This window comes from Alnus glutinosa, chromosome 12 (assembly GCF_958979055.1).
Source record: "Alnus glutinosa chromosome 12, dhAlnGlut1.1, whole genome shotgun sequence".
NCBI lineage: Eukaryota > Viridiplantae > Streptophyta > Magnoliopsida > Fagales > Betulaceae > Alnus > Alnus glutinosa.
The window spans coordinates 17,132,931-17,147,843 of record NC_084897.1 but is presented as its reverse complement, the minus strand read 5'-3'; the positions used below and the strand labels follow the sequence as shown (position 1 = coordinate 17,147,843).

The 14,913-nt window shown below is 37.6% G+C and overlaps 1 protein-coding gene across 1 annotated transcript; it reads right to left on the bottom strand.

The window, feature by feature from the left end:
• Positions 1–13,810: 13,810 nt before the first annotated feature.
• LOC133852599 (uncharacterized) lies at positions 13,811–14,830 on the bottom strand. Its single transcript, XM_062289371.1, has one exon. It carries the CDS (start codon positions 14,828–14,830, stop codon positions 13,811–13,813), a length of 1,020 nt encoding a protein of 339 aa, XP_062145355.1.
• Between the last annotated feature and the right edge of the window lie 83 nt (positions 14,831–14,913).

Here is a 14,913-nt window from a genome sequence, read left to right as displayed (position 1 = left end):
CCCTGGCCTCTAGAAAGTTAAAATGATGTTGTTCTTGTTAATTAAAGCAGCTTATGAAGAATTGGAGAGGGGAAGTGATGATTTTTATTTTTATTTTTATGTTTTTAAAAAAAAAATTATCTTTACTTCAATATAAATTATTATTAAATTTTGATTCAATAATAATTTTAAAATCTAAATATAAAAAATAATTAAAAAATAATAATAATAATAATCCATAAGATTGCTCTAGTTTGGATAGGGCTTACATCTTAGATATTTTAGATGTAAAAGAGAAAAGAAGAAGCAAAATGATTGAAGTTGGTGGGTATATATATATATGTTCGTAATCCACAGTGGAAGATGCATGATGTTTTGTTCAAAGGAAAAGGATTGGTTGCATTGCTCTATATATATATATATATATATATTATCATTGTCATGATCCAATCCACCAAATTGTCACCGTCAGATGAATGCCGTACGGCATGCGTGATAATGATGAGGTTAGTTCAAATAAATTTCAGCACAGAGCCGCCCCATTGGACTTCAAACTTTTAACCACTTCAGCCGCCCCCATCTGCTTTGGGTGCGACGTCTGTTCTAACTTCTAACCCACCAATATTTTGATAATAAGAAATAAATAAATAAATAAAAAGACTCCAAAAGTACCAGAAGATGATCATTTTCTGTATTGAGTGTCCATATATCAATTCTTAACAAAGACTCAAAATATTTTTATATTTTTGTTGGGTGTTGTTGTGTCGTGGTTTTCAACTTAACTGGCTTCAGACTCATTGTCTGTAATGGAGATTCCATTTTTGTAGTACTTTTTTATTTTTAGTTTGTTTGATTCTTTTAAAATTGGACTAGATCTAAGTATTTAGGATTCTCTTATTCTGGATGGTTTTATTCATCTTAGTGGGACGCAAGGCTGCATTTTCAAGTGACTTCCTTTTTCTTAGTTTTCTCTGGTGATGTGGTAGTTGTCTGTCTTAATTGGGTTTTTCAGTTGTTAGTTTGTTTTTATTTTTGTTTCTTTTTGTAATTTGTTTCTACAGTATTTCTCTGAGAGGAATGTTAGAGCTCTTTCTGGTGTCTTCCTGAAATGACATAAATGTAATAAAAAAAATTAAAAAATTACATCCATGTTATTTAGAAGGACACAGATATAATTCTTTAATTAGATCTGGCTTTCATGCGGTAGTAGAAAACTACCGCATGGTGCTGTAAATTTTTGTGGTCAACATTTTGCCAGGTTGGCATTTTTCTTTTTCAATATATTTTCTTGACCAGCTATAAAAAAATGCGTTCACTTCCATTTTTACTTTTCGTTTACTGTTTCTCTCTCTGGTTTTCTCCATTGCAAACTAAGCTTTCCAAGCTTGCTGAGGCCACTCTCTCCTCCATCTATAAACACATATACAAAACCCACCAGTCATTTTACCCACCTTTGCTTTTCTGAGAGAAAAACGAAGGGAGAGTTAGAGAGAAAATCTTTTTGTTTGTCGAAATAACGATGCTTGATCACTTCTTCTGGCGGTGTTTGATATTGAGCAGAGTTTCCGAAACCTGCATTTGGGAGAGGCAGATTGGCGCAATGAGAGCGCCGGTAATGCCCATTCCACTTCACTGGGCGTGAGAGACTACTGGTCAAAGACTCAAAGCCAAGGCATACTGTTAACGGTGGCGGTTCCATGGAAAGATCTCGTGACCCACTTGTCCGTTGGATCCTAAAATACAAATTTTACTTTGATTTCTTTGTATATATATATATATATACAGAGACTCAAGTCTGGCCTTCCTCACCATTTTTTTTTTTTTAATCATTCTCTGAATTCTTTTTGGCCCACCTGAGGCCACAATCCCTTCTTGTAAACTACTCCTCTCCAACTGTATTTTTTGGGGCATCTGGGTTTTTGTAGCTTTGTATTGTTTGAGGTTTACATTGTTCTATCTATACATATTGACTCTCTGTTGGTTTTGAAAAGATGCCGTTCCTTTGCTTCTCTAGGTGCTCAAGGAAGAAGATCAAGGGGGTTAACTTAGGGATCTGGCTTCTAATCTTGAAGAAGGGAAAGTGAAGAGGGAGAGAGAGAGAGAGATGGGGTGGATTTAAGGACAGAAAAGCAAAGGTGGGTAAAATGGTTGGTGACTTGGTGGGTTTTGTATATGCGTTTATAGATGGAAGAGAGAGGGACCTCGGCAAGTTTGTGAAGCTTGGTTTGTAATGGAGTAAACCAGAGAGAGAAACAGTAAAGAAAAAGCAAAAATGAAGTGAACACATTTATAGCTGGTAAAGAAAATATATTGAAAAGGAAAAATGCCAAACTTAGCAAAATGTAGACCACACAAATTTCACAGCACCATGCGGTAGTTTTTTACTACCGCATGGAAGCCGAATCCTCTTTAATTATATTTATGTCCTTCCATAAGATATTAGAGTACTAGTAGCAGATGTCCTATAAGTAGTTCTATTCCCTAAAATAAGGAAAATTTGAAAAAAGTCACAAAAAATCAAGTCACAGCAGTTACCCTATTTTAGAGGGTCACCCTTGGGAAGCTACAGATTGGGAAGCACTGTAGCTTCCCAACAACTTATTTTAATGGCAAAAAACGTTTGTCTCTCTCCTCTCTCTCTACGCATCCTCAACCTAAAAAAAAAACAGCTCTCTCTCTCCTCACTCATTCAGTCATCTTCAACCTCTCTCCTTGCGGGTCTTGCCGCCGCCACCCACCCACCTCAACTCCCACAAAATCCCCTTCCTCCTCCTTGAAGCTTCTGATGCCGTCGGCGGAGATGGACAGAGATGGACAACGACGCTCTTCCCTTCACGCCTCTGTCTCTCTCTTGTTCTCTGTCCTCTCTCATTCTCAATCAAAAACAGATGAGTGAACAAAAGAAAAAAACGAAGAAACAAAGAACATGAGAGCGATTGAGTAAAAAAGAAGATGCAGACAAGAGAGAGAGAGAAGAGTTTATGGAAGAAAGAAAAAAAAATAGATAGACGAAATAGAAAGAAGATGGAGACGAGAGAGAGAGAGAGAGAGAGAGAAAAGAAGAGATTTTATGGAAAAAGAAAAGAAAAGAGAGAGACAAACGAGAGGGAGAAGAAGACAGAGGTGAGAGAACTGGAAGAAAAAGAAAAGAAATGGCATCAATGGCTTCAAAGAAGAAGAGGTAAAAAGATGCGGCAGCTTAAGGAATAAAGTAAAAATAAAATAAAATAAAATAAAAAGAGTAAAAGGCCAAAAATATTATTTAACTGATATAGGGAAAGGTGAATAGAAGCTGTTGTGGAGTATTTTTGTATAGGGAAAAAAAGATGGTTTGATTCCCTAAATTTTCCCTAAATTAGGGAAAATGGTTGAGAATCTGTTGCTAGTGCTCTTAGAAGGAACTCTAGCATTTCTCATTTCTTTAAAAATTATGTACTTCTCACATGCGACTCAAAGTTTCTTGAGAAACAGTCAAATTCAGGTTGGGCCAAGCGGAGCCACAACCTTGATTCAAGCTAGGCTTACCATATACGCTCGAGCCTGGCTAGACAGTTACGCGTGAGAGAGCACGGTCGTGTTAATTAGTCATCTAACTGATGAAAAGAAGTGGTTATGGTATGTTACTATCATCAAATACTATACGTTATAGTTATATTCTCTACAAAACAAGGGTCATAGGGTTAATAAAGTGTCCCCAATGAGTAACTCAATTGACTGGAGACCACGCCTCATTAAGGGGAGGTTACTAGTTCGAATCCCCCTCCCCCTCTTGTGTGAACATGTCAAAAAAAAAGGAGGGGGTTAATAAAGTGCCCTGAGTAGTATTACCCAATTATATTCTCTCACTACAAAAAAAAATTGTTTTTCGCCACTTGCAGGTCGCCACGTGTACGGAGGCTATACATGTGGCAAACAGTTTGCCACGTATGCGAGGCGTGGTAGATCCGGTTGTTGCTAAATGTACAATTCGCCACGTGTACAGTAAATACACGTGGCCACTGTGCCACGTGGCACATGAAACACGCGCCTGACAATCTGCCACGCATATATTACATGTGGCAAACAGTCAGCTGCATGTACCGTAAAACACATGGCCACTGTGCCACGTGTATATTTGTACACGCGGTTGATAGTCTGCCACGTGTAGGCGTCATTCCTCTCTCTCTCGGCCCGTAGCATCGCCTCCATTTCCTCCATCTTCCGGGCATGTATGGCCCAATCTTGAGATGTGCCCTCAGATGGTCCCCCTTGTGAGCGAGTCCTGTACGAGAAACACGTCCCACAAACAGGAGTAACGTTCTGCCCAACCTGCCGAACCCTCCCCGCGTACTCAGGCCTCCCAACCGCCTGTTCATACGCATCGTTCGATGCCCAATGCACCGTGTCTTCTAAGACACTCTGTGTGACGGCAGGGTCACTGGATAAACCCTGGGTCATCCTCTCCTGCGAACAAAGTCAACATAAAATACACATGTATTGAATACATACTTTACTATAAACATAACTTAAAAATATTAGTAAAATAGATCAATAGCATACGCATAGGACCCGTGTACGTTCATTCAGGTAAGTGCCGTCCTTCCTTGTGTGCGTCTTCACGAACGACTCGGCGCGAATGGGGGGTGTGCCAGATGTAGATGCATGTCCCCATCTAGTTGAAATATATAACAAACAATAATATTCATTTAATGTAAAAAATGAAAAACAATTAGGCACAAATATGAAAAAACATATACATATATTTGTTCTCACCTCATCGTGATTAAATCTGGCATAACTTTTGGATCCCAGACAATGGGGGAGGTCATTCTGCTCTCACATCCGCTTCATCCGTTCACAGGTCGCCTACGCATTGTGTTGTGAGATTTAAAGAATACTCGCAAGCGCACAAATCGTTTGCAATATAGCATTATGCAAGTACGAGGTCAATGGTCAAAAGTTAGTGTTTTGCTTAATCAACCTCATTCTAACCTAGTTTCAAGAGTTTGAGGGTTAAACATGCACCAAAAATGCTAAGTTCAAGAGGAAGAAATGAAATATGTAAAAAGGGACTAAGGCTAAGGAATTCACCAAACCAAATCCAACAACTCACACTCTTGGTTTCCACTTGAACACCCAAAAAACATTAAGCTTAGGGTGTCATTCAAGTTTCTTAACCATAAACCATAGAACCATTAAATGAATCCAACTCAAAGATAAATCACAAAAAGTACCCACTTGAAATCAAATCATCCATTGTATGATATCATCTTTCAAACCGATAAAACAATGTATCCATCGGTTGAAACACATTAAATGTCCTATTTCTACCACCAACCACATTCATTGCAAAAGATAAAGCATTAAATTAATGGAACTTGAACAACATAATGATATAGCATTAAATGTGCAAGTAGTACTACAAGAGTGTGAGTGTCATCAATGGAGAGGTTTCATCCTCAACCTTAGTTGAGAGTTCTAGCCTCCCATGACTAAGAACACCACAAAAACTTGAAAAACAAACATAAAAATAGAAGAAAAGCTTTACAAAGACAAATGTCTAAAGAAAAGAGCTACTGAAATAAACTACAAAATGCACGAAATTAAACCTAACTACTGCTCTGAGAAAAAATTGCTCTCCAACAATGAGGCATGGCTATGGCTCTATAAAAGGAAATTATGGTTAGAAACCCATATAAAATGACTCATCTACCCTTTCTAGGGTTCCTCTCTTGCTAAAGACAACCAAGGTCACGAAACCAGCGTGTTCTCCTGCGAAAATCAGAGGGAGAAATGTTTTTTGTCATGGAGAAGCCCCGGATTGGGCGTTCTGGTGCGCGTCTGCAAAAGTCAGTTCTGGGAAATTTCGATCGATCGACATCGGTCAAAATTTCGATCAATCGACATCAGGCAAAATTTCGATCGATCGAACTTAACATTCGATCGATCGACTTTCCAGGATTTCCGAATTTCAGAGTATTTTTCCTTGAAATTTTGTCATTTCTCTCTTAATGTCCTACGAAACACAAAAACACAAAAACTAGCCAAAACATCAGAAAGTAACAAGGCCAAAGGTCTAACAAATATAAATCAAGGGGTCCAAATATGCAATATTTGGCACTCATTAAATACCTACAAACTTACATTTTGCTAGTCCCTTAGAAAAACAAAATGAAAAACAAAAACAAAATCAAGCATGAAATATAAATCCTCTTTCGTGGGAGAGACGATTGCATTTAGCACATGCAATAAGCCTTTTAAACCCCTAGAACTCCCTAGTGAACGAGTGCAGTCTCGTGAGGGTTTGCCAAAAAGGATACCCACAAACATTGAAATGCTATATTACTAATTGAGTAAAAATCCTCATACAAACACATGGTTCGCATATCATGAGCATGTTTAACAAAATGAATATCACATCATCAGGTTATCAAAAATCGATCAACTCACAGTTGGAATATTGAGACAGTACATGTTCAAAAGTGTAAGGTGTGAATAACATAGAATCATGATGTTTCAATTTTTCTCAAAGCATGTGTATCCAAAAACTCACAGGAGTTCCATCAGATGAATATAACCAAGGCTTAACTGTGCAATTACTTTTATTCATTATTTTTGTGTCGGTTGTGCAATGCTTGACTCCCTTAAGCTTTCTAATTGACCTATGTAACGAGTGTTGGGCCAGTGACTCCCAAACCAGATGGTTTTAGGGCACTAGATGTAAAAACATCCCTAGGGGCTTAATTACTCAAGTCAAAAAGGTTACGAAGTCAAACTAGCCAACAAACAACCAACCTGAAATTCTCATCTTTTTACGCAAACAATCAATGCTTAGTGAGGCAAGAGGCCCGATTACTCAATGAGAACTCAAATTTGTGATATTATTCTAATCAAAATTTTTTATTATTATTATTTTTGATAATAAGCCAAGGTTTTATCAACAAATCATCCTACAAGTCTCAAGACACACATTCTCAAATCAAATTTCATGCCTCACAAATCCTATGCTAGAGTGCTTGTGATAAATGATTTAAACATGTCAAGTCTCTTTAATCCAACAGATGAGTCAACAGATTTCAGATTTTAATGACATGCAAAATTTAACATGTTAAACAAACCAATGATATGCAAACCATAGTAAAATGTAACCATGCTCAACTTAGCAAAAAAAAAAAAAAAATTATATATATATATATATTTTTGAAAATGAAAGCAGTCAAATCAAAATATCAACAAAAACAATCAACAATAACAGACAGAAATGTCTAACCCACCCCCAAACTAAAATGACACATTGTCCCCAACGTGACTAGAAATACAATACCGAAATGGGCGATGCAAGATGGGCACACTGCAAGAGAATGCTCCCCCAAACTTGAACGGCAGACACTGTCCTGAAAATTACAACTAAAATAGAAGAAACAAGATCAAATGATAATGAAAAATAATGAGGGTTGCCTCCCACAAGCACTAAGTTTTCAGTCTTCAGCCAAACTCTCCATCCTGACGACAATTACTCCGAGTAGCTCGGATCCTCCAAAAGAGTCGTCTCAACCTCCAGGCTCTACAACTCCAAAAATTGCTTCAGTCTTTGTCCGTTCACCTTGAAAGTACTGTCATTCCTTGGATCCTCAATCTCAATGGCCCCATGAGGAAAAACTGATCGAACAATAAATGGGCATGTCCATCGAGATCGGAGCTTCCCTGGAAACAGATGCATACGTGAATTTTAAAGAACTTTTTGACCCTAAGTGTATATATGTACTATATATAGCCATAAACCCTAACCCTAAGTGTTTGTACTATATATAGCCATAAACCCTAACCCTAAGTGTATCTACTATATATAGCTATAAACCCTAATAATAAGTGTATGTATTATATATAGCCATAAACCCTAAGTGTATATTTATACTATATATAGCCATAAACCCTAACCCTAAGTGTATCTACTATATAGCCATAAACCCTAAGTGTATATACTATATATAGCCATAAACTCTAACCCTAAGTGTATATTTATACTATATATAGCTATAAACCCTATATATAAAGCATAAATTTAAGGTTAGGATATATATAGTAATAATATTAAGATTTTAGTTTTTTTTTTAAAATTAAATTAAATTAAAAATTAAATACAAGAATTTATATGCATATATAGTGTACATTTCGAGTCATTATGCATGTATATAGAATATTAGTATGCATAGTGTGCAAAACCTTAACTATATTTGTTTTTGTTTTTTTTTTTCCCCAAAAAAACATTTTGCCACGTGTCTCAAGACACGTGGCACACATATGGCCATATGTCATTGGAACACGTGGCTACATGGATGCGTGTATAAAATTCATGCGGCCATACGGACACATGTAATAAATACATGTGTCCGGACTGTCAGCCTGACAGACACGTTTATAAATCCACTTGGTAATCTGAACACATGCATAAATACATGTGTCCGTCTGGCCGCGTGTATTATCTACACGCGGCCATATGGCCACGTGTATTTATTACACACGGCCATATGGACACGTGTAATAAATACACGTGGCCATATGGCCGCGTGTAGATAATACACATGGTGAATTGTCTCCTACCTGCATGTTGTCACATTGTCATTATGACACGTGGCAACCTGGCCACGTGGCTACAGTAACCGCTACTGTAGCCACGTGGCGAATGCCTTTGTTTTTTTGTAGTGTCTACAAAACAAGGGTCATAGGGTTAATAAAGTGCCATGAGTAGACTGAGTAGTATTACCCAATCTTCAGTACAAAATTAAGCACAACCAAATTAAAGGAAAAACTCAAAAACTAGCGACTCTGGGGTTTAAAATTCATTGAATAACACGCATGTCACTAAAAAAAAGGCATTTTGCGTGCAAACTAATGTTTTGTTACGTCGTTTATATATAAACGACATTATGTAAAAAAATCTATCCTTTCAATGCAAACGACGCAATTGTTTTTTAAATAAAAAAAAAAAAGTGACGCCACTTACTGTATAAACGACGTTATTGTCCACTGTATATGTATATGTGTATTGGAATTTACTATTATCTCTTTATTTTTTCTTTCCTTTTTTTGAGACCAAAGTGTTCCCACAGCATATATAATATATATATATATATACTTTGCTCTCAATTATATAAAAAATAAGATCTGATGCAGTTGTTCCGGTGCCTTTGCTCGATCTTAAGCTTCCAACATTCTTCTCCCGGTGATAAAGTACGTACGTACGTACGCTACTAGAGTCTAGAGCAATACCTACGGTCTAAGTGCCTGATCACCACTCAAGAAAACGAGAGAGAAATAGAGCTTGTATGGATATACACACGTTTGTGTAGCAAGAATGGTTTCACAGAGTACTATAGAAGCTAGTAACCATGCATGTTCTTTTCTGAGACACTCCATTTGTATATTCCTTACGTTTTTAACCAAGCCATTATTAATTATATATTTATATAATGCCAAGTATCATTATAAAATGTATAGAGGGTTTTGATAAACATAAAAACTGGAGGGAACATTTTTGAATTGGACTTTCTTTTTCTTTTTTTCAAACTGGATTGGAGATTCGATCTATAAAAATGACATATATTCATTTTAAATGAAAGAAGCACACGTTTTTTAAATAATAAAAACAGAATTGTAAGAAATTTTATTAAAAAAACATGTCTCTTCTAACTTTGTTCTTGCTATATTTTAAAAAGTATATATTTTTGACGACACTTTTTATAGATTTAGTTGAAAGAACTTCTTACAATCCAATTTAGAGAAAATCATTATTTTTGGAAAAAATACACCTTGCCCCCCAATGTTTCACCAATTTTTCAATCTTGCATCTAAAATGAAAAAATTTGCAATGCACCCCAACCAAGTTTAAAAAAATTTCAATGTTGCACATCCTTTACTTAAGTCTGTCCTTTTTTACGAAAATAAATCACACATGAGTTTTTAAGATAATTAAATTCTCCCCGAAATTTCTCTAAAAAATCTTCTTAAAAAAAAAAAAAAAAAAAAAAAAATCAACACTCAAAAAAATAAAAAGAAAAATTGGGGGGTGGATTCGGCTAGGGAGTGGCTCAACCACCCCCAAACCCTTTGGGGATGGTTTCGGCTACCCCCATTTGGCCACATGGAGGTGGCCGAACCACCCCATAGCCCATAGAGATGGTTCCCCACCCTTAGGCGGGCCGAATGGGGGGTGGTTGGCCACCCTCAAATGGTCCATCGAAGCCACCCCCATTTTTTATTTTTATTTTTGGTTTTTCTTTATTAAAAAAAAATATATATATATATATATATATATAATTTTTAGGGATATTTTGGAGAGATTTTCTCTTAAAAACTCACGTGCATCGCGCGTGCACATTGGTCTATTTCTGTCAAAAAAGACAAACTTAAGTAACGGATAGATATAACATTGAAAATTTTTAAAACTTGGTTGGAATACATTGCAAATTTTTTTACTCTGGAGGCAAAATTGAAAAAAATGTGAAATAGGAGGGGGGTAAAGTGTATATATATTTTCAATTATTTTTAACCCTAATTTTTATTCATTAAAAAAACTATTGATCGAACTCATTCGGAAAATTCTACATAGAATTGGGAAATGCCTACAATTTAAAAAGTATGTGTTTCTTACATATAAAATAGACATATGTCAATTTTATAGATTAGGTTGAAAGAACTTTTTCCAACACACTTCGGAGAAAATGTTTGTTTTTAACCCTAATTCTTATTCATTAAAAAAACTATTGAGCTCATTCGGGAAATTCTGAGTAGAACTGGGAAATGCCTACAATTTTAGTTACAGCAGTAGACTTGCATTCGTGGGATCTTAAGATCAAATACTAGTACATGTATACCGGATGTCGGAAGATTGAACTGTGCTATTTGAAAATTTTTCCTCATAATAATAATAATAATAAAGAAAAAAAAAGAAGAAAGAGGTAGATTCATTAGACAATAAAGAATCATACGAGATCTTTATATATGAGTAGGACTGTGCAGATTGGCCGCCTGCCGCCCGCCGGCCGCCCTCCGACCATCACCGCGTCGACACCGAGCCACCACCGACATCCGGTAGCCGGTAAGCGGTACAGATTTCGCCTACCGACGTCGGTTCGGCCGGTAGGCGAAATGAGGGCCGTGCAGTCGGTTTTCGCACCGACCCGAACCGACTATATTGTTTACTTATATATATATATATATATATTAATAAAAAGACAACCGTTTTGTAATACAAAAAGTAAAACCAGACGCTATCCGCCTCCTCCTCCTTCTTTGTTATTCCATCCTATATATTCCACTCTTAAAAAATTCAAAAACCTAACCAAACCTGAAGGCTAAAAGGCTGATTATCTGTTTCTCTCTTCTTGTTGCCAACGTCGGAAACTCATTCTTTCTCAATCTCTTGCTGAGCCGTGAGTCACGTTTAAGGGTAAACTAGCAAAACTGACGCTTCTTTTATGCCTTCTTTCTTATTTACGTGTATTTGGTTATTGAAGTTTATTAATTATCTACGCGCATCTTTTAAGACTGACACGCCATAGATTAACATGTTAGACGCAAAGCTCGAGAACACGGCTGAGTCAATTTTGTGAGAACACGTCTTAGTCTAGGGACGTCTTAGTCTAGGGGTTGAGAACACTGCTTTTTTGGAGCAGTGTGCCTGCAACTAAACAATGTAGGAACGTCTTAGTCTATATATATATATAATAAAATAATTGCTCATTGTGGTTCGACAATCCATCCAACTCTTGCTCATTAAATTGTGTTAAATATTCTTCTATAAATTTTAATTTCCTTTGTCAACCTTTAATTTGCTTAGACGTGTAGAGCCAGTAGAGGCGTGTAAAAGAAGATTTCTTTTCTCAAAAACAAAATTTTCTCTCTTCTATGAATGAATTTTGTTTCTTTTTCTGACATATTATTTTTTACTATCATTTTCAGGTTGAGATGTCTCTTGTCTACTTTTGAGAAATATTTTTTTTGGTGTTTTTTTTTTCTAGTACTTTTAAAAGTTTACTTTTTAGTTTACCAAAGACTCCCTTGTCTGTCAGCTTAGGATCAGGACAATTTTTTATTTTTTTTTCACTTTCTTCCATGCATCTTCTATCTGCCCTCTATTTCTTTCTCCACTATTTTCATTTTCAACTTCGTACACCGGCTACTACTCCAGGCTGGCTCACTGTGGGAGGGGCTATGGCCACTGCTCTCTCTCAAAAATTATCAAAAACACCCATTGGTCTCCAAAAATAGTCTCCAACCTGCTGCATAAGCCACAAGGTGACTATTCTCTGAACAACAAGAACCAGCCATCTGCTCTCTTTCATTTGCGTCTTCCTCATCTGCTCTCTTTCATTTTCGTCTTTATTTTTCTCATCGGTCAGACTGATTTGGCCTGAAAACAAAATAACTGCAAAGCCCCTCTCTCTACCCGATTACCGACCGTTACCATCGCCGGTTAACCGGCGATGATAATAGTCGAAATAGACCATGTCGGAAAGAAGTCGGTGAAATTACCGACTTCACCGACAAAGTCGGGACGGTAGGCGGAAAACCCCCTACCGTCCCCGATTCCCCGATACCCACCCCTATATATGAGTAATGCTATTTTATAATGCTGACGTGGCAATATCGATTAATTTTATATTTTTTTTATTAAATACTTTTTTGTTCCATGTAGTTTAAACACTTTATTTTTTTGTCGCATGTGCATCATTTCATATTACATATATAGTACCTTCGTCTCGTTTATGGTTAAAGATAAATATAGTACTTCCATCCAAAAATTGGCTGAAGTCCATGTCAGCACTCTTAAGAAATTGACATGTGTCCTATGACCGATTAAAAATAAAATTAAACAATAAAATAATTAAAAATATTAAAAACATATATAAAAATAAATAAAATAAAATAAAAGAACATTAAAAGAATACTCTTTGTAAGGAAAATAAATAAATAAATAACTAGAGGGGTGGCTCGAGCAACCCCCATAGCGAAAAATGGGAATAGTCGAAACCACCCCCAACCCCCGTTTGGCATGGGGTGTGGCCACCCCCCCATTAGCCAAACCCTAAGTTTTCTTTTTTTCTTTTTTTGGCCTTGTGGGGGTGATTCCAGATTGGCCCTAGGAGTGCCTGAAGCTACCTCCATTATGCCAAAAGGGTTGGCTCGAGCCACCCTTTTTTTTAAAAGAAGTTTTTATTTTTATTTTTATTTTTATTTATTTAAAAGTTTTTAATTTATTTTTTTTAAAAAAAAATTATTATTTTTAGTTAGGCATAAGGATACATGTTGGTTTTTTAAGGCCAATGACGTATACTTTCGTTAAGTTTTTGAACGAAAATATCATCTCTATTTTTACCCATAAACGAGATATTATTTGTGATACAAAATAAATCACAGGCGAAGAAAATAATGTCTCTAAGTCACCGGGGTCAAAGGTATTTAATTTTTTTTAACAAAAATTAATTCAAAGAATAATTGAGACGGTCCCTCCAAAATTATAAAATAACTATATATATATATATAGGATAAAAATATGATTTTCTATCCTTCCTCTTTATATTATTGTCATAGACTCATAAAAGACGCAGTACGTCCATTTTTACATTCGCTTGAAGGCTCAACGCCTCAATGCCTCTCGTTTTGTTTAAAAACCCAACGAAAAAAGAAAAACAAATGTAAATACATAAATATATTAAATAAATAATGAAATGGAAGAGAGGCCAGAGTCATTCATTCCCTACTGTGATCTGCTGCCTTCCGGCGCCCTTCACCAAATTCTATTTACTCTCAATTTATATATATTTTATATATAAATATATAAAACTGATCATCAAAAAGTAATTTCTGATGCGCTAATCAGACGAACTCTCGCACTGTCGATCCTTTTCTTTCTAATGCCACCACCACAAGCAATGGAAAATTCAAACCCATAAGCATTTCCAAAGCACGAAAACAACCCGCCACCGGCCGAGCGGCTCCGCCGGTGCCCGGTGCGCTTTTTGCTCGGCGACCCAAACTTTTGGTACTCGTTATCAAATATGGGCGGAAGGGTCATCTGCCACCTGGCGATCTTCGTCTTCAGCCCCTCCACGCTACTATGATCCGTCCATTCATCCCACAGAGAGCTCTCCAACTCGTCCTCGCCGGCGCCGGTTGTCAAACGCAGTTCCTTCCCTACCGCTGCAGGGACCACTTGGCCCACATCGGAGGACAGCGCAGTCCCGCCCTTGTCCGGCGCTGCGACCTCCGACTCATCGTATATGGAGCTCATTTTCATAGTGTATCCTTCGCCCAATAGATCGGTTCCTTCGCTCAGGGAGCGCTTCCGCTGGATCTTGGAATGGGTTCTCTCGACTTTCTCATCCCTGGGGTTTTGTGGGTCCTTATTGCCAGCGGCCGACGAGCTAAGCTCGCTATATATCATCGACATGCTACCCAAGGTGCTGTCGAGGAGCGCGACGCCGATGTTAAGAATCCCTTTCGGCCGGCCGGAGGGGCGGGAGACCTGAAGCGCGAAGAACCGCATTTTGGATTTGCCTTCGGTGCGAGACGAGGGAAGGAGGAGATTGCTAATGAGGACGCGAACGGCGCCGATGAGGGTGTCGCGCAGCCACGACGAAGAGTATATCTCGATCATGACAGCGGAGTTTTCTTTGTTGAGGAACTTGTCGTCGACGCGGAACAAGAATTTCTCGTCCCACTTGGGATTGGTGTGGCCGTCTCTGTCGACACGTGTCAACAATCTGCGCTCCGGGTGGAGCCACGCGACGGCGTACGTCTGCATCGACTTGGACAGCGGCTCCAGGTCTTGCGCCGAGACCAAATTTATCTGCAAAAGTTGGAACGACATAACGTCGATCACGCCGACGATAATAACAAGAACGGAGGCGGCGGCCGTGAGGATGCTAATATGCGCCGTGGTGAGAAAGTGTT

Excerpts from the sequence above, each read along its gene's own strand:
- LOC133852599 (XM_062289371.1), bottom strand. The coding sequence starts at position 14,830 with ATGTCGTTCCAACTTTTGCAGATAAATTTGGTCTCGGCGCAAGACCTG.